Raw genomic sequence first — 18,781 nt, forward strand, 5'->3', positions numbered from 1 at the left:
AATATTTACTTCCAGGTTTTTTTTTTTTTTTTTTAGAGCCTTCAACGTGCACCAATGATCAGCAGATGCACATTTTAATTCTCTTTTCTGGGGATGACAGAAGGCATTCTGGGATTTGTAGGAATTCATGGAATAAAGCAGTTGGAGTTTATTATAAAGAAACTTTGGGAAAGCATCATACGTGACAGACATGTGCTTTTTATCGGTGGAACAGTGTCTGAGGTTGGATTTCTCCTGGTCTTTTTGCTTTTTGTGACATTTGCCATGAAACTGTCTGGAATCTGACTCGTGTTCTGGATTCTTCCTCTTCACAAAGGATTGTGCAGCTTGTTTTCTCTTTTTACCCAGTTTGTGAAAAAGAGCCAATTAGTTTTTTTTCATGCTACTTTTGACTCTGTTGCATCAATTTTAAGGGTCAAGAATGTTTTTTTTTTTTTTTTTGCTAATAACTGTTTGAAAATGAATTGTTTTATACTGTACAGTGAGGGGAGTTAAACCTATTTTTCTAATAAAGGTATTGACTTTGACCTTTGTGTTTTTGATTCTTCTTCTTCTTATTATTATTATATTTGGATCTGTGCAGCTCCACATCTTAACTTTAATGTTTCCACTGTAACATGGTACAGATGGATCATGAAAAATAAAAGTTTGTTAATGCACTTTTTAGGAGATCTGTAGATCTGAGTTTTAAAAAGCAATGAACTCAGTTCCCTTCAAAAAGTTTAAAGTTATAATAATAATAACAACAATAATAATATTAATAATATTAATAATAATAATTAGTCCTTACTTAATCCTTAAACCTGCACCCACTGTGAAATGAGACCAGAAACACACACTGCTGCAGATGCCACACAGATCACTGTTAGAGACACTCAGCTTCTCTGGGATGTGAGCAGGTGGAATCCCCTTTAAATTTCTGGGTCCAGTCTTGGATCAGACCTGGTTCTTAAAAGTTCACACTGTCCAAACCACAGCACTGACGCAAACAGCCACAGGAATAAGAAATGAAACCTGAGTGTAAGTGACTGGTGAGCGGGTCACTGAGTGAACACGGAAATGGCGCTGTGTGGAGCTGGGGTTGCCATGTCCGCTCAGAAAACGACACGTTTGGTTGAGTTGTCCGTGTTCAAACAGTCGCGGTGCAGTAGTTTTATTCAGCTATTAAGGATTTTTTTTTTTTTTAACTCATAAGTTACAACATTTAAATGAATAAAGTGATGATTTAATTAGAGCTACAATATTTCGCATAACCGCCGAACCCCGCGCACACAAAGCAGCAAAGGACTTTAAAACTCCACGGACCAAGACAGTCCGCACAGAGACAGACGGAATTTGACTGAATTTGTATTGTTTGCCATATAATCCCATTAAACTAGATTTTAAGCCGGTTTCGTCTTTTCTCGTCTTTTTTCGTTTCGAACGTGTCTCGATTACTTCAACTGCGACAGATCTGGCAACCCTGGAGGGATTAGGACACAGCCCATCTGCCCAGGAAGTCGGTCCGGACTTTCAAACATGGACAACATGAAGTAAAAAACTTTGCAAACGGAAGCAGGTAACGCGGATCCCGGACAGGTGAGACCGAGGCCGAGGGCCCGGCGTGTGGAGGGGATGTGTGTGCCTTTGTGTTGTGTGTATATTGTGTCTGTACGTTGTAAACGCAGCGGTGACTGTTCCCCAGCTAAACCCGCTCCGCTTCGCTGTCTGAGGTTAATGTTTGAAAAGTTAATCTCACTGTTTGACGGTTTTATCCCTGAAAACAGACCAAAACACGTATTTCCGGTGCGAACGGGTCTTTACACCGGGCGCCTGTCCGCCCGCACACCCGCTCCGACCATGGCAGGGATTCGAACGTACGTGGAGGATTTGAAGCGGGGGCTGAAGATCGACGTCCTGCGGGAAGCGGGGCGCCAGTATCCGGTGTTCTGCTTCCTGCTGCTGACCATGGTCTCCCTGACTGTGCTGTTCAACAGGTAAGTGCTGTGGTCAGGTAATCAGCTGAACCCCGGCGGGTCATGTGATGTCTGCAGGAGTGTTACCTGCAGCTGTTTGTCACTGTGGTTCAACCTGTGGGGCCTGTGTTTACTCAGGACTCTCACCTTTAAGACCAAGGCCGTCTTCTGTAAGCTACTTATCCACACACAGCTCTTTAACCAGATTAGCTGCTTACTAATGTTCCTCTGTATTTTATACGTGTCGTGTCCTCTGTTCATTTACCTGAGTTTTAGTGCTGTGTAATTCTCTGTCTCCAGGTACATCCACATCCTGATGGTCTTCTGGTCTTTCTTGGCTGGTGTCATCACTTTCTATTGCTCCCTTGGACCAGAGTCTCTCCTCCCAAACATCCTGTTCCCTGTGAAACCAAGAACCAAAGTGAGTCACATTGGACGAATCAAGCCGGGAACTATTTTAGCTTCTGCCTGTTTGTGTGTTTTACAGTCTTTTTGTTTTGTTTGTGTGTAAATCGCTGTGTTGAGAAATGTGTTGTCTGCTCACACAGAGACGTCGTCAGTGATTGAGTGGCCTCTCAGAAAATAGCTGGTGAACGTAAATAGTGTTTGATTAAAACTGATAAAGTGTGAGTTTGTGTTTTCTGCCCCAGCAGCAGCAGCAGCAGCAGCAGGAGCTGTTCCCTCTGGGCCACAGCTGTGCCGTGTGTGGGAAGGTCAAGTGCAAGCGTCACCGGTACGTTCACAGGATCTCTGAGCAGTAACACGGTCGGCCAGCTCCTCTGCTGTCATTGGACAGCTATAGTTACCTGTTACCTGCTGATAAAGATTTTACAGTGACTCTGAGTATCACTGTAAGTGATAACACATCTCTGAGGAAAGTTTGCCACCTGGTGGACATTGTTAAGCTTTGCTGCTGAGGACAGATGAACCTCTGAGATAAATTCAGACTCACCGATATTCTGATCGCAGGCCGACGCTGCTCCTCGAAAATTACCAGCCATGGTTGGACCTGAAGGTTCATTCCAAAGTGGACGCCTCAGTGGCAGAGGTACGTCTGCGATGAGATTTTAATGACTCATTGTTATTGTCAGTAATTTCAGTATCATTTGTATAAAACAGGAACTGTGTGTAAATGTCATCAGTGAAGTTTACACACCTGTTTTCTCTGTCACCGTCCTGCAGGTGTTCGAGTTAGTTCTGGAGAACTTCGTGTACCCCTGGTACAGGTACGAACAAACCCGCAGCGCTTCACTGTCCTCAGGTGGTTCCATTCTCACAGACACACGGAGACGTGTTAAACTTCCTCCTCTGCTTTTCAGGGACATCACAGACGACGAGGCCTGTGTGGATGAACTGAGGATGACCTTTCGCTTCTTCGCATCGGTGCTCGTCCGCCGAGCTCAGAAGGTGAAGCTCAGACGCTGTTCAGCCGTACGATGGTCCTGGTTTTTCCTGTCGCAGACGAACTGGAGTGTTCTCAGTCACGTTTCTCTCTTAATGTGCTTCTCACTTCTTTCCAGGTTGATGTTCCCACTGTGTTTGCAGACAAAGTGATGAAAGCTGCAATGAAGCACATTGAAATCATTGCAAAAGCTCGAGGAAAAGGTTTGTACGTGTAGGTTATGATCACTGACTGTACTCTGAAAGTTCAAAGTTCTTCTTCACTTCTTTATTAACACCCTCTGCATCACTGTGTGTGTGTGTGCAGTGAAGAGCACGGAGGGTTTGCAGCAGGCGGCTCTGGATGAATACGGTGCTGATCTCCACATCGCTCTCCGCAGCCGTAAAGACGAGCTGCTCTACCTGAGGAAGCTGACGGAGCTGCTGTTTCCCTACGTCATGCCGCCCAAAGCAACAGACTGCAGGTCAGTGGTCCCGGACCAGCTGGACCAGCTGGACCAGCGTCCGCCTCAGGCCGGTGTTTACTGTAGAAGCTGAAGCCCGTGGTTTTGTCTCGGCTCAGGTCTCTGGCTCTGCTGCTGCGGGAGGTGATGGCCGGATCTGTCATCCTACCAACCATGGACTTCATGGCCGACCCTGTAAGTGTCTGCAGCAGAATCAGTGAGCAGCTGTAGAACCTGAAATCAGTGGAAGTTGTTTGGTTTCACCAGACGAGCAGGTATCTGAGACAGACTGTAGACAGGTGGACAAACACCTTCACCTCACCTGGCCTGTGAAGTGGTGATGTTACAGCTGTGATGATGAAGCTTTACACAGGGAATCAGGTCTGTCTCTTGTTACAGCACTTTGATGTAACGTACTCAGAACGTTCAGAGAACGCTGTCTGTTTCTCTCTGTTCTTCAGGACACTGTGAACCTCATGGTGCTCATATTTGTTGATGACACTCCAGTAAGTGTGAAAAGTGCATTCATGGTACTTTCCCATACACCAGTGAAAACCTGAATACTCTGCTCATGTGAATATCTCCCGTGTGTCTCCAGCCAGAAGCAGCCACAGAGCCGCCGTCTGCCCTGGTGCCATTTTTACAGAAATACGCCGACGTCAGCAACAAAAAGCCGTCGGTGAGTTTCTCCATGTGACACATGTGAGTCACAGATTTCTGCGAGACTTTGGTTTTAGTGCTACGAGCCGCTGAACGCGTGGCGCTGGTTGTGCAGGTGCTGAAGCTGGAGCTGAGGGAGATCAGGAAGCAGCAGGATCTCCTCTTTCGTTTCATGAACTTCCTGAAGCAGGAAGGAGCCGTGCACGTGCTGCAGTTCTGTCTCGCTGTGGGTAAGAAAATCATCCTGCGTACGCTCAGCGCTGCCGCGATGTTTTACCCTTTACACTCACGATTTCTCACGTCATTCCCAAACTTCATGTCTCTTCCTCCAGAGGAGTTCAACGATAAGATCCTGAGTCCGGAGCTGAGCGACTCTGAGCTGCAGCGTTTACATGGTGAGGTGCTGCTCATCTACGAGACCTACTGCCTGGACGAGAGCATCGACAAGATCAGCTTCGACCCGTTCATCGTGGAGGAGATCAGGAACAGTGAGACACCACCTCCTTCGTTATAGAGTCTGTCAGGCTTTAAAGTCATGCAGTTAAGTCCAGGGTTTAGGCAGCGTCCCGCTGTGAAAGATGGTTTTATAAAGAGGTGAGATTTAAAATCGAACCACGCAGAGCACATGTAGGCAGGTAAAGAACAAAGCTGCTGCTGGAAATCGTGGTTGTTCTGAGCGGTTTCAGTTCTCACCTGTCCTCCCTCTCAGTTGCTACAGGTCCATACTCTGACGTGGTGAAGCTGCAGACCATGCGCTGCCTGTTCGAGGCTTATGAACACGTCCTGTCTCTGCTGGAGACAGTCTTCACCCCGATGTTCTGCCACAGCGACGAAGTAAGAACCTGGAAATCAGAAATGAAAGCGCTCAGCAGACACAGAGGCTCGGACAGATCGGTGTACATGTCAGAGAAGAAACAAGAAACTGTCAGACAGTCTACAGACCAATCACAGACAAGTTTGTCTTCACTCTGGAAGTGTCCCAGTGTGTATCAGCTCCATCTTGTTGTTTACATGTGTGTAAATACGTCAGTGACAGGTGCTGCTGTGTCTGCATAGTGAGTCCTTCTACATCGGAATGCAAACCGTGTGTTTCTGCTCTGTGGTGCTTCCACTCTTACTGAGTGAAGGATCTGAATACGTCTCCCTGTCTGTGTCCAGTACTTCAGACACCTGCTGAGAGGAGCAGAGTCTCTGAGCAGGAACTCCAGAGTCAGCAGGTCAGTGAGGATCTGTTGTTTTGTTGTTTACTTTGTTCTGAATTTATGTTTACATGCCAATCACAGAACAGACGGAGGAAAAACACTGGATGTACAGGAAAAATGTACAGGTCTCATTGAACAGTAATATAAACTGACTCATTCCACGATAATAAGATTTTAATTCATATAATTGTAGTTGATTTGGTTGTGATGAAGGTGTGATGAAGGTGTGATGATGGTGTGATGAAGATGTGATGAAGGTGTGATGAAGGTGTGATGAAGGTGTGATGACGGTGTGATGACGGTGTGATGACGGTGTGATGAAGGTGTGATGATGGTGTGATGACGGTGTGATGAAGGTGTGATGAAGGTGTGATGAAGGTGTGATGAAGGTGTGATGATGGTGTGATGAAGGTGTGATGAAGGTGTGATGATGGTGTGATGAAGGTGTGATGAAGGTGTGATGAAGGTGTGATGAGAACAGGTCAGTCTTACTCTCCTCTCTCTGAGGTCTTTGTCCATCAGTAGCTGTTTGTGCATCTTAATCCAGAAGCTTCAGTTTGGAGGAGAACAGGTGAGTGAGTCTTCAGCATGTTACCTGTCTGCACAGTCGGCTGCCTGAAACACACTGGATGCAGGAAAGCAGAATGTGTTATGATGCATGCAGGACGCCTCACTGCAGGACATGCCACTGCAGGACGCGCCTCACTGCAGGACATGCCACTGCAGGCTGCACTGTGAGGAAACACGTGCTGGTTTAACAGATCTGAACGCCGTGAGCCCTGGCTGGCCTTCTGTCTGTCCACATGTTGTGCTTGCAGCTTGATTTTAACCTCATGTTTGGGACAAAAGACGTCTTACTGAAGACAACACAGAGCACTACAGGGGTACTAAGACATCCTGAGTTACAGATGCACTCACCAGGAAACTCCTCTGACCTTTGTGTTTATCTGTTCTTTCTAGAAACACGTCGAAGCGAGGCGAGTCGTTCGGGATCAGCAGGATCGGCAGCAAAATCAAAGGAGTGTTCAAGAGCACGACCATGGAGGGCGCCATACTGCCGCCCAGCGCCATGAACGACATCGACGACGATGTGGTGAGTGTCCGGCTCGGTCCCACAGGTCAGAGCAGGGAGGATATTACCTGTGCATCCACGGTGTTTCTGAGAAAGAAGAATAAACAAGACAAATATCCGTGATCACACATTAGTGTTTGTGATAGTGGATTTCTGATTATTGATTAGTCACCTCTGAAAACATTAAGCTGTGATCAGCGATGCATGGGCCATCCTTCATGCCTCCACATTCATCCATTCATCTGTGGTCCGGCCCTGTAAAAAGATGCACGTGTCTGTATTACTGGACAGTGATGGATCTCTTTCTTTTTCCACCGGTTCCACTTAATCAGCCACATTCTCACGAGCTGAGGTTTTATCACCACAACGTTCAGACCCACTGTGTTATTTATTCCCTCTTCTTGTTCCTGCAGGTGGAGGAGGCGACCGTGGTGATGGAGGACGATTCCCCCGCCGAGCCGGCCAGCGCACCGGGCATCCAGAGGAACCTGTCGGCCTGGAGCATCGGCATCCCCTACATCGACAGCTTCGTTGACGAGGTCAAGAGGGAGAGGATCCCCGTGTTCTGCATCGACGTGGAACGCAACGACAGAAAGGAAGGTGAGTGAGGGTGCTCCGCTGCGTTCACACCACCGTTAATCATTTACAGCTGTGCTGCAGCTTAACTGGAAGTCTCAGATCACTGTTATGATTTCCTTTGTTTGGTCTTTCAGTCGGTCATGAGCCTGAGAAGTGGTCGGTCTACAGAAGATACCTGGAGTTCTACGTACTCGAATCCAAACTCACTGAGTTCCACGGTAAAGCTTCGTGCTGTCGAACGTACTGTGATGAAGCTCAGCTGTAGCTGGAGGATTCATCTCCAAACTGAGCCGCATGTCCATGTTTTTTTTCAGGCACATTTGCAGATGCACAGCTTCCGTCCAAAAGAATCATCGGACCAAAGAATTATGAATTCCTCGAAACCAAAAGGGAAGAGTTTGAGGAATATTTGCAGGTAAAGAGAGTAAACAGTGATATTCATGTTTATTTTCTGCTCTCAGTTAAACAGCTGCAGTGTGAACGCATGAATCTGCTGGTGTGTTTGTGTTCAGAGGCTCCTGCAGCATCCAGAGCTCAGTAACAGTCAGCTGCTGGCAGACTTCCTGTCTCCTCACAGCATGGAGTCCCAGTTCCTGGACAGGATGCTGCCCGACGTCAACCTCGGTATTTATTAGCTTATGTTTTCATCTTTGCACCGTGAACTTTGACCTTCCAGACTCCCAGACATCCATCTCTCCTGCAGGAATCAGCACCATCACCGTTTCCTGTTGGCAGTTTATTAATATGAGTCTTTGTTTTTTCAGGGAAAATTTTCAAGTCTGTTCCAGGGAAGCTGATAAAAGAGGTGAGTCCTTCCTCACCTGAAAGAAAAGAAAGTAAATAAAGTGTGTTTGGAATAAACAGACACTTTGTTCCTGCTGCTGCCGATTTTTAATCAGCTCAAGCAGAAGAAGAAGAAGAAGATGAAGAAGATGATGATGATGATGATATTGATATTAAACACTGTGGAACTGGCCGACTTCTGTTTTCCAGAAAGGACAGAACCTGGAGCCTTTCATTCAGTCTTTCTTCAACTCGTGCGAGTCGCCCAAACCCAAACCGAGCCGCCCGGAGCTGACCATCCTCAGCCCGACCGCAGAGAACAACAAGAAGGTAAAAGGGTTCAAAGGTCAAAGGGTCAAACTCACAGATTCACGGGAGTTTCCTGTGCTGCGGCCCACGCTGTTACGCTGGGTCACATGTTCCTTCATCACTGTGATTTAATCTGACTCTGCAGTGACGTCGACGTTCTTCACCTCCCTCAGTGTGTCTGATAATTTCACACTTTGACCTGCAGCTCTTCAACAACCTGTTCAAGAACAACGCGAACCTGTCGGACGCTTCGTGCCGGAGACACAGGCCCAGCTTCCTGGAACCGGTGACTGTCGATGGCATGTACGACTACATGATGTATGTCGGTGAGTGACTGAGCTGCACCGCTCTGCACGGACACCGAGCTCTGACTCATTCACTGTTCACACGTCCATCGGCACCTGAAGCAACAGCTCTGGATTCTGAACAGGGTCCAACGTCCTCCTGTCCCTCTGGTGTTTTCATTCACAGGTCGAGTGGCGTTCCACATGCCGGGCTGGCTGCATCACATGCTGGCCGCCGGCAGAATCCTGTTCAAGAACACGTTTGAGGCCTACATGCACCACTACATGCAGTCCAAGCTGGAGCAGATCCTCCAGGAGCACCGCATGGTGTCTCTCATCACACAACTCAGAGGTGGGACACGATGTCTGTCTTAAACTAAAGGACATTAGTTCCATTTCCAAGTATTTTCTCCTGTTAGTTCTAAATTCCAGGATTATTTAATGTAAACGAGCTTCAGGTGAAACATGTCCACGCTTCCAACAAGACATTCTGTCCACAGCATGTTGTCCTCCTCCGTCCGCCCGTCCTTCAGAGGAGGAACTGAAAAAAGCCGTGACATGTCACAGTGTGGTTCTCCTCCCTTTCTGTTTGTTCCTTCAGATGCTGTGTTCTGTGAGAACAGTGAGGAACGAAGCACAGAGGACAAACAGGCCAGAGCCAAGCAGACGTTTGAGGAGATGATGAAGTATTTACCAGGTCGGTTTGAAGACGACTTCCTGTTCTGAGTGTGGAGCAAAGAGACCAAAACCAGAGCTAAAAGAGAAGGAACAGATCCGCGTTGGAATAAATAATCGTGTGTGTGTGTGTTTGATTTCAGACTTTGTGGGGAAGTGCATCGGTGACGAGGCGAAATACGAAGGAATCCGGCTCCTGTTTGACGGTTTCCAGCAGCCGCTGCTCAACAAGCAGGTAAAGAAGAAAAGGTTCAACTCAGAGCGTGTCCCGGTGATTTAAAGCTCAAGCAGAATGAAATCACCAAAGAGTCTTCTCTAACAGGACGGCATGTGTTGTCTCTGTCCTCAGATGACGTACGTCCTGCTGGACATCGCCGTGCAGGAGCTGTTTCCTGAGCTCAGCCAGGTAAGAAAGTGGACAGTGGAAGACGGGAGGAGAGACAGCAGTGAAGTTAACACGCACACGCCGCAGATTCACCATGATGTCAGAAGGAAAAGTGCTAAATGTCGTAGCACGTGGAGTTTACAGCAGGTGTCTGATGCTGGTGTCTCCTCAGCAGGGAGCGAAGGAAGCCACCTGAACAGCGGATCCACATCCTGAACCACAGAAGTGCAATAATCACTCCAAACCCTCGGGGAGCATCGAAACATTCCAGTGAATATTAAAGCCCAAATAAAAAGAAACGTATATTTATTGCTGTCGCTGCAGCTGAAGACGTCTGCTGAGTTTTCTTTGACCACGTTCACACGTCACGTTCGTCACGTTCAACATTTTATTTTACAGGTCTGTAAATTCCAGTTTTGTTCCAAATAATCTGTGTGAAGTTTCCTGGAAAGAACCGAACATTTTGGACAGTAATTACAGGTGAAACACACCTGATCAGTCTGTGAACGTCAACGTGTTTCAGTCAGGAGACAAATAACAGATCTGTAAAACAAAGTGTGACTCGTGTGTTTAACAGTTTCAGCTGCTGATGAAATGAATCAGTGAGTTTGTAGTGTTGGTACTTTGAAAGGATCTGAGCTCTTCCTCCACCACCGTGAATCTCTCACCTGTCCTGGAGTCCTGAAGCTTCACGGTTAGAAACTGAAAAACAAAACAAAGCATCAGGACATGAAAACATCTGGATTCAATTATCCAGAAACCAGGAAAAACTTCAGAGATCTGTGAGAAACTCAGAAAAACCACTCGCTCCGTTTCCCAGGTTTTTTTTTCCCGGCATTTCAAAAGAATAAAAATAAACTGCTCAGCTCAAACAAACAGAAACAAAGGACGAGGCCTGTCCACGTCCCAGCGGCAGCACAGATTTATGATGCGTGTAACACAAAACCCGACACACAGACCCTGCATGGATTCATGTGTTCACTGCTGTGAGACTCTGGTTAAACCTTCACTGAGTAACTGAAGAGAAGTCTCCGTGTGACAGCTCTGTGTCCTCGTCTCTTCTCAGAAACTGTTCTGTCCTAAATGAAAGCAGAGCAGAGGGAGAACAGTTTCCAGGAAGAAGGATCCTTCCCTGCATTTGGCAGCTGGTGGTGGTGCAGGCTGCTGCCAGCTGTGACGGGGGTCACTGACTAATAAGGAGCTGCGAGCATTAGCAGGCAGCGGGCGTTGTTCAGGAGATCATCGACACAGAGGAGGCCTTGTTCACAGGACTCGGAGAGTTTCCCTGAGAGTCTGGGGGAGGAGGAGGAGGAGGGGGAGGAAGACAAGGAGGGGGAGGAGGAGAGTCAGCTGAACGCTCCTGGAACGAGCTCCTGTTTTAGAAGATTAACTGAAAGCAGAGAGTTTTAAAAACTGGGACTCTGACGTTGTACCAGGAAATAAAAAGCTGGAATTTATTTCACATCAGTTTTGTCAGTAAAATCTTTGAGTAGTAGGATTAATACAGTGCTTGATAATACTTATCCTTGAAAAAGTAGCTTACACAGGAAATGACAAACCTCTAAAGAATTATGGCCCAATAATATAAAACAATCTGAAAACGTATCTGCAGTGATCAGCTGCCGCGATTTCAACTTTCAGTATCCTGATAAAACTACAAACTAAAGGACGCTGCTCTGAGACGCCTGTCCATCCAATCGTTTGTCTCTGTGAGCCTCAGAGAATCTGGGGCTGTGTAGTTCAGCTCAGGCCTCAGTGGTCATCAGACGAACTGCAGGTCCAAACCACGAACGTTTGGCTCCTCGAGTTTCTCTGGTTTTCCAGATGAAGGTCGGATACTTCGGTCAGGCCTGTTCACGTCCATCAGCTGCTGCTTCTTCATGTTCACATGCAGTGTTTTTTCTGTCCTCTTGTGTCTTCTGGGTGGATTCAGTCTTACATGGTCCCACACAGAGTCCAGAGCAGCCCCAGTAAAACCAGCGCAGTGGTCTGTCCCCTCAGTCCAGAAGCTGAGCTGTAGATCTTGATTCGTCCTTCAACAGACGGATAAACGTTCTTTCTTTGAGTGATGTAGTTGGACACGACTGAAATGTCCAGATCCCCTGGAGACAAATAAAAAACCAGAGAAATGTTAAAATGCTTGTTTAGATAAAAGCTAACGATCCCCTGAACGTCCTGGAGTCTCACCGCTGTTGTGCTTGAGCTTCTCGTCTTTGATCATGGAGAATCCGTCTCCGCCCTTCACCAGGTAGGACGGCAGCACCACTTTGTAAACCTCCTCATCCTGAACCGGTTCGTAGTGGGGGACGCGACACTTGGTGCAGAGGATGCTGAGGCTCTTCACTCGATGGCCCGGAGGTTTGGTGAGGTCAAACTCTACGTGAAATCCTGTTGGACGACAGCACAAACTCAAACATGATCACACGCCAAACATCACGGCCTTCATAATGTGTTCCTAATAAACTGGACACTGAGCATGAGTAGAGATGGAAATGTAAATATCCGGGTACCGGACACTTGCAGGAACTCTCCGGTGCTCTGTCCGTATCGTCTCACTGAGTGTTCGAAAGCTTTCCTCAGCGTGGAGCCTTTCAGCTGCACCAGGTCGAAGGTTCCTCCGAACGGTAAGACGGAGATCAGGTCCTCCATGGTGATCGAACCTGTGGACAACATCACCGTTTTAAAACCTCATCCTGGTGTCTGAGCGCAGCGAGTCGTTTTAAATCTCAGAAACCAGCGACGCACCGTTTCTGCTGTGCTCATCGACAGACGCCCGGATGCCTCCGCCGTTGAAGATGCAGGCGCTGACGTGGTTCCACTGGACACCGTTTACGAACCTGATGTTGTTGACGAGCTGAAGAACAGAGACAGTTTTCAGTCTGAGTGTTGTCAGACGAAGCTGAACACAGTTTTCGATGATCCACGTCTCCAGAGGTAAAGACTCACCATGGCGTCGCAGATCAGGTTTCCCAGGTTGCATTCCCGGAAACGACATTCCGTAGTTTCCCCGTTCAGGAAGACCAGAGTTTTTCCCACCACCTGAGCCGAGTAGTTGCTCAGATTCTTCTTCCATTCCTCCACATCAGCGAGAACATCTGGATCTGGACCAGACAGTTTTCAGTTTCAGAGGGAGCTGAGCTGATGCAGATATTCTGTAACATCTGTTTAACACTTTCACACATTCATATCTTTACCCTGTGGGACGCTGCTGTTCAGCAGGATGGGGTTTCCTGTGGAGCTCACGACCTTCCCAGCATCATCGAAGGTCACTTTCAGATAACCCAGGTATTTCCCGAAGGCGTACGCCTGCACAACAGGAACCAGCTGTCCACTGTCCGATTTCACCATGAAGGGATACAGACCTGCGGGGGTCTCAGTGGAAGGAGGAGTTCCTGAAAAAACAAAAGACTCTGTCTGAAAACAGCAACGAGAACCATGTTTATTCAAACGCAGCATCAAGACGAAGGATCGCGATACGTTCGCTACGGATTCACTGACTCTGTGAAACAGGCTCATCATCGTCACATCTGAGAGACTCAAACTGAACGTTTTTCATTTTTCCTCCAATGATTATCAGATCTGTCACTGATGACTCGTCTGCCTTCAGGTGGCGAACAAACGGCGAAGCTCAGATGATGGTTCAGAGCTCGTGAGTTAAATATGTCGGCACCATTCGCTCGTTCGTGCCCTCAAATAAATAATCAAGCAGCACGTCTGTAAATTTGTTTCACTCGAGTTTGTGCAGAAACCTTCTGTAATCCTGTGAGGAGCGTTTCAGGCACGTCAGCGATCGCACGGCGTGATTCAGGATTAAAGGCTGAGCTGAAACGTCCGGAATCAAAGGAAAACGGGTTGAAAACCAAACAGAGAGGAAGAGACATGAGTCAGAGACACTGCACGAGACCACAGGAGCGAGTGATGACCTGTGTCCCACAAACAACTCCAAGTCTGGCTGCTGCTTCGAAGTCTGGCAGTCCTCCTCCACTCCTCCACACACACACAGACCCATGCAGTCTCTGACTTGGAGTCTTTTCTTGTTCTTTTCTTGGATCAGTGTTAAAACCAAGTGTTTTTCCAAGAACCCTTCAGCCGCGTCACTGGTGATAACCTGTGTTTTTCTAACTTCCTTTCAGTCTCTGGTTTTTACTGGATTTCACAGCACGACGCTGCTCTTTACAGAAGGACCTTCCTCTCTAGAGCCTAAAATATCACCAGGTTCTGGTGTGAGAGGCTCAGTGGGGCCACGTCCCAGCCTCTCTGCCTCCACGGCCTGGTCTCTGCTGTGGAAAAACACTTTGGAAAACCACAGAGTTATTTATGGAGACCAGAGCGGCTGTTTACTCTGGGACCAGCAGCTCGAGAGCGTGAAGCGAAACAACACGAGAATCATTCCAAAACATTTCAAAACACGTCCACAGAGACAGCAGCTACAGGAAGGGAATGAGAATTTGCATTAAAGTTTCAGAGGGCAACATGATGTCCTGACAGATGTGATATTCACAGCTGTATTCACCTCCGTACCTGTATACAGGAAAGTGTTGCTGTGCCCGCCGACGACCACGTCCACCCCGCGCACCTTCCTGCCGATCTCCTGGTCCACGGTGAAACCGGAGTGACCCAGAGCGATGATCTTATTGACTCCCAGCGTCTGAAGTTTGTCCACGTGCGGCTGCAGGGCCATCACCTCGTCCACGAACTGCAGGTGAGGTCCTGTGGAGCAGCGTGGACAGGTGAGACAGGTGCCAACGTTTCACTCTTCACTGCAGCAACGCTTCAAGTCACATGTTGAAGATGTGAGCACAAATCAGCATCTGGTGTCCTGAACACGCTGAAACCAGCTCATATCTCCCCTGATCTCACTCTGCCAGTTCATCTCTGTTCCCTAATGCCTGTAATTTCTCGTCCTCTGTTTCTGGGAACTCTCTGCCCCTGTTTTCCTCAGAGGAGAAACTTCATGATCTTTCCTTTTTTGGACCTGTAGCCACTAAAACGACTGTTTCCCTCCAGGAAAATCAGATTTGTGCTTCTATGAGCTTCTGAACTCGGCTGAAAAGGTTTCAACAGTAAGATTCAGGTAACTGTGACGCTCAGAGGAGACGGTGAGTGTTATAGAGACGCAGAGTGTGAATCATGATGTTTACGGAGGCCGTCACATGAGTATGACATAAACCATCCATCTCCACCTACCAGGTCTGGACAGAGCAGGCGTTTCCTGCGACGTGTATCCCACCACACCCACCTTCTCTGCACCTACTGTGAATATCTTATAGGGCAGGTACGACTTTCCAAAGGTGGGGGCCAGAGTTGTGTCTGCTTTGATGTTGGCGCTGAGAACAGGACACTCGATCTCCTCCATGAACGGTTTCATCAGTCCTTCCACTCCGTTGTCAAACTCATGATTTCCAAAGGTCTGAAAAACACACAGAGACACGTCAGCTGCAGCTGGACACAGTGAGACGCTCGGACACACGGTCTGTCTATGAGCCATGAACAGTTCAACCGAAGTGGTTTTCTCATTTCTGTAAATGTGGCTCAAAGATGAAAACACTTCTCTGTTAATATAATGAAAACCAGCCTCGGCCTTTCACTGATCCGATGTTTGAATCATGAATCATGGATGATGAGGAGCAGTGAGCTCAGCCTGATCAGGCGGAGCTCACTGCTCCTCATCATCCATCAGCTCCTGCTGTGACTGGAGTTGGACGAGCAGCTCAGACTCACTGTGAGAACATTACAGCACCGTTACCCAGACACTGATGGAGACACAGAACTTTTATTTACTCTCTCATTCAGTTCTTCACATTCTGAACTTGATCAGTTTGGAAAACAGTGAATTCAGTGAATGATCTGAATGTTCATGAAGTCATTAGTGGAATGACAGGAAATTAACAATCTACCTTCCGTCTGGGATCAATCGGGTCGATCGATCGATCAGTTATTGAAACTCTCTTCAGACTCACTCAGAGAAAATCCTGATAAATAAATAAATAAATCTCAGCTCAGCCTGTTTCTTACCATGGCATCATACCGCAGCTTGTTCATGAAATGCGCGGCCTCGGCTCCCTTGTAGTAATTGAACCACACGGTCCCCTGGAACTGATCCCCGGCGTCCAGCAGGAGCACGTTGCTCTCGGAGCTGCGGATCCTCTTGATCATCGTGGCTCTCCGGGCCACGCCGGCGAAACACTCGCCGCCTTTGGTGCATTTCCCGGAGTGTTTGTTGGTCTCCTCCACCCGTGCGTGCACGTCGTTGGTGTGGAGGAGAACCAGGTCCCAGGCCGCCGAGGGGGACGCGAAGAATCCCAGCGGCAGGAGGAGGAGGAGGCTGAGCCGCGGCAGAGCGCTCTGCTCCGGGCGCACCGCGTCCATCTCTCCGCTGATCGAAGCGCAGAAACACGGGAGGAGGAAACCGGACGCGGTGGACGACAAACGGCTTGTTTCCTCTTACATGACCGAGCAGACTCCGTTTCCTCGTCTCTGATCCGGATTCTCTCGGTGTGTCTCCTTAAATGAAACGTGGCGTCCGATGAAAGTACATGCTGAGAAGACCGAGACACGAAGGAACCGAGAGGAACGCTGATCGGCCCCCACCGCCCGCCCCCAGCTCTGACTCTCCGACCCACAGCTGGACAGCTGCGCGCAGGTCAGACCACCCGGCTCAGGTCCCCTCAGACCCGCTCCTCTGTGAACAGATCACAGGTGAAGCACAGCGGCAGAGTCACACAGCTCCGCCTGACTTAGCCGCGGTTAGAAACCTGGATGTGTTGCATCTACTTTGTATTAATCAAGCAATGTTCTCATGTGTCCCTGTCCAATAAACAAGTAAAGAGGCCAGCACACACACACACACAGACACAGACACACAGACACACACACACACACACACAGACACAGACACAGACACAGACACACACACACAGACACACACACACACACACTCTCCTCCTTCCACCTACAACCAGCAGCAGGAAGCAACACGTCCAGACCAAACAGAGGGTGGATGATCCTGCTGACAGGACGGAGCCTGTTTCTGTCTGACAGTGAAACTGTTAGAAGCTTAAAGAATTTAGGTGCAGACAAACTTGTGAAACTGAAACCTGACTCTGACCCTGAGCTCAGTCACTGGAGCTCATGGATCCAGTGCAGAAACACTGGAGATGATGGTTTGCTATGGAACTCACTTATTTTTATCCAGAAGAATCTGGAAATGTCTTCAGAACGACAGCAAACGTTTTCTAACGTTGTCAAACATCAACAGCTGATTGTACTGTAGAGAGGCCGAGGGTGGGCTCCGTGATCTGAGCCTGTGCTAAAACATGAGGGGCCTCAGTCACTCTGTGTGCAGCAGCATTTTCACTCCCCACTGGATTAAAGGTGTAAAGTGTCAAGCTGACGTGAGGACGACGTTTAGTAAGAGCTGCTGCATCTGAAACCACGAGGTAAAGTCAGGGTTTGGATCATGAACCGTGGGACGGCGAGGGACAGCGAGGGACTGGAGGTCAAAGTCTTAGTGTCTCACTACACAAGCTGCCGTTTCAGTCCTGCACTCTCCCACACAGCTCTGGTTTTCAAACCACACTCTGCACATCACTGTGTAAACAGACTGCAGACAGAGCAGTAACACCGTGATTATTTACGGCCGTGCGGTCGAGTGACGTCCACTGCAGCAGACCACGGTGGAAACGAGACTTCTGACTCCTCCATCGGTGAACTGGTGACATCTGATGCATCATTTCCTCATTTAAGGTCACGTTCATTAGGTCACTGTGCACTGGAGGCATTTTCACTCCCATGAGACAATTCAAACCAGTGTCTCGGTGCACGAGTGAGAACAAAGAGTTTTAAAGCAGAAACTCAGAAAAGTCATAAAACCAAAGTCACATTCGGCTTCTCTCCTCCTCACGTCCACCGCCTCCTGCAGCAGATTCAGTAGCATGTGGCTGCTGCCATATGGTAATCTCCTTCATGAGAGGCAGAGATGAATCCATACAGGAGGAGTGATGGGCAGCGAGTCTCACTCACTGATCAGCAGCTGAGCAGCACCCAGAGTGTGTGCAGGAGAATAACTGAAGCTGCTGTACTCCTGAGGCCAGTGGTGTCGGTGCAGGAGACATATTCACCTGCCTCAGCAGCTGGCAGACCACAGGACCCGTCGGCTCACCGAGGATTTAGCTCGACTCTGCTGGTGGTTTCCCACCACGAGGCGTTTTTCCTGCAGAGGGCAGGAGAGTGTAGGAGACGAGAGGAGACGCACTCACTGCTCTGTCAGCGTCTCTCACACTACAACAACATCAGGGCTGAACCATCCAACCCAGCTTCCTCTCCACAGGTTTACCTTCTGCGTATGTTTGAGATGAACAACAACAACAAAAACTGGTGCTCGGTGGTTTTGACAGGAGCTCAGAGGGAATCAGAGAAACAGATCAGAGTGTGAGGGACAGCAGAGACGGAGCTCAGCCTGATTCCAGGTGACAGATAACAGCAGCTGAGGATGAGAACGGGCAGTGTACGAGCTGAGAGCTGACCCTGAGTCAGATCCGTCCTCTCTGAACCGTCCTCTGACGAGCTGATCAATACAGGCTCCGCCTCAGGGCGTCGACCTTCTAACGATCGTGACGATAATGAGACGATCAGTCAGCGGCTGAAGCAGGTGACACGACAGCTTAGGCTGAAACCGGCTGAGAACAGCACGGCGTCCGTCTCCGTCTGAACAGCCGCTCTGATCTCTGAGGACACTCGTTTCCTCAGTGGGGAGGTCAGAGGTCACGGCCGCCCACACAGCGGCATTCCCAGGAGCACACAGGGATTCAGCGTCTTCCTGAAGGACACATCGGCAGGACGGACACAGGAGCTGATTCCCACTGATGTGTCCCCTGACTTTCATCTGTCTTTCCTGAACTTTTAACTGCAGGTTTGTTTTTGTTTTGAAGAGGTGGCTGTAAAAACCGGTGAGTCTTACAGAACTATTTTAAAATGACACGAGAACTGATTTCTAACTAATTCTGTCATTGATTAGACTCTGCACTGGTAAGA

General features: G+C 48.5%; 2 protein-coding genes across 9 annotated transcripts; one reads left to right on the forward strand and one right to left on the reverse strand.

Annotated features, from left to right (window-relative positions):
• The first annotated feature begins 1,471 nt into the window (after positions 1-1,471).
• Positions 1,472-10,071, forward strand: LOC121199240 (sorting nexin-14-like). Of its 8 annotated transcripts, none has more exons than XM_041063744.1 (30): positions 1,472-1,578; positions 1,767-1,976; positions 2,256-2,376; positions 2,597-2,688; positions 2,925-3,003; positions 3,138-3,181; positions 3,275-3,362; positions 3,476-3,560; positions 3,664-3,820; positions 3,919-3,994; positions 4,261-4,305; positions 4,398-4,478; positions 4,575-4,689; positions 4,792-4,947; positions 5,169-5,293; positions 5,618-5,676; positions 6,209-6,232; positions 6,622-6,754; positions 7,147-7,333; positions 7,447-7,530; positions 7,627-7,727; positions 7,825-7,936; positions 8,077-8,117; positions 8,306-8,425; positions 8,610-8,730; positions 8,876-9,040; positions 9,290-9,385; positions 9,507-9,598; positions 9,713-9,809; positions 9,921-10,071. In XM_041063744.1, exons 2-30 carry the CDS (start codon positions 1,840-1,842, stop codon positions 9,962-9,964), a joined length of 2,877 nt encoding a protein of 958 aa, XP_040919678.1. In that variant the 5' UTR covers positions 1,472-1,578; positions 1,767-1,839; the 3' UTR covers positions 9,965-10,071. The 8 variants fall into 8 exon arrangements, with proteins under 8 accessions (XP_040919678.1, XP_040919679.1, XP_040919680.1 ...); XM_041063745.1 differs by having other exon boundaries at positions 9,713-9,769; XM_041063746.1 differs by having other exon boundaries at positions 9,713-9,769; positions 9,924-10,071.
• A 1,109-nt stretch (positions 10,072-11,180) lies between these two features.
• Positions 11,181-16,649, reverse strand: nt5e (5'-nucleotidase, ecto (CD73)). The gene is made up of 9 exons (XM_041065216.1): positions 15,764-16,649; positions 14,936-15,158; positions 14,270-14,458; positions 12,943-13,140; positions 12,695-12,849; positions 12,494-12,602; positions 12,259-12,408; positions 11,936-12,136; positions 11,181-11,850 (listed from the first exon to the last, which is right to left on the reverse strand). Exons 1-9 carry the CDS (start codon positions 16,115-16,117, stop codon positions 11,684-11,686), a joined length of 1,746 nt encoding a protein of 581 aa, XP_040921150.1. The 5' UTR covers positions 16,118-16,649; the 3' UTR covers positions 11,181-11,683.
• Positions 16,650-18,781: the final 2,132 nt, after the last annotated feature.

This window comes from Toxotes jaculatrix, chromosome 19 (genome assembly GCF_017976425.1).
Source record: "Toxotes jaculatrix isolate fToxJac2 chromosome 19, fToxJac2.pri, whole genome shotgun sequence".
Lineage (NCBI taxonomy): Eukaryota > Metazoa > Chordata > Actinopteri > Toxotidae > Toxotes > Toxotes jaculatrix.

Excerpts from the sequence above, each read along its gene's own strand:
- LOC121199240 (XM_041063739.1), top strand. The coding sequence starts at position 1,840 with ATGGCAGGGATTCGAACGTACGTGGAGGATTTGAAGCGGGGGCTGAAG. Across the intron at positions 3,995-4,260 it reads TGGACTTCATGGCCGACCCT|GACACTGTGAACCTCATGGT; the intron begins GTAAGTGTCTGC and ends TCTGTTCTTCAG. Across the intron at positions 8,426-8,609 it reads CCGCAGAGAACAACAAGAAG|CTCTTCAACAACCTGTTCAA; the intron begins GTAAAAGGGTTC and ends TTTGACCTGCAG.
- nt5e (XM_041065216.1), bottom strand. The coding sequence starts at position 16,117 with ATGGACGCGGTGCGCCCGGAGCAGAGCGCTCTGCCGCGGCTCAGCCTC. Across the intron at positions 14,459-14,935 it reads GCCTGCTCTGTCCAGACCTG|GACCTCACCTGCAGTTCGTG; the intron begins GTAGGTGGAGAT and ends GCTGCTCCACAG. Across the intron at positions 12,850-12,942 it reads GAACAGCAGCGTCCCACAGG|ATCCAGATGTTCTCGCTGAT; the intron begins GTAAAGATATGA and ends TGTCTGGTCCAG.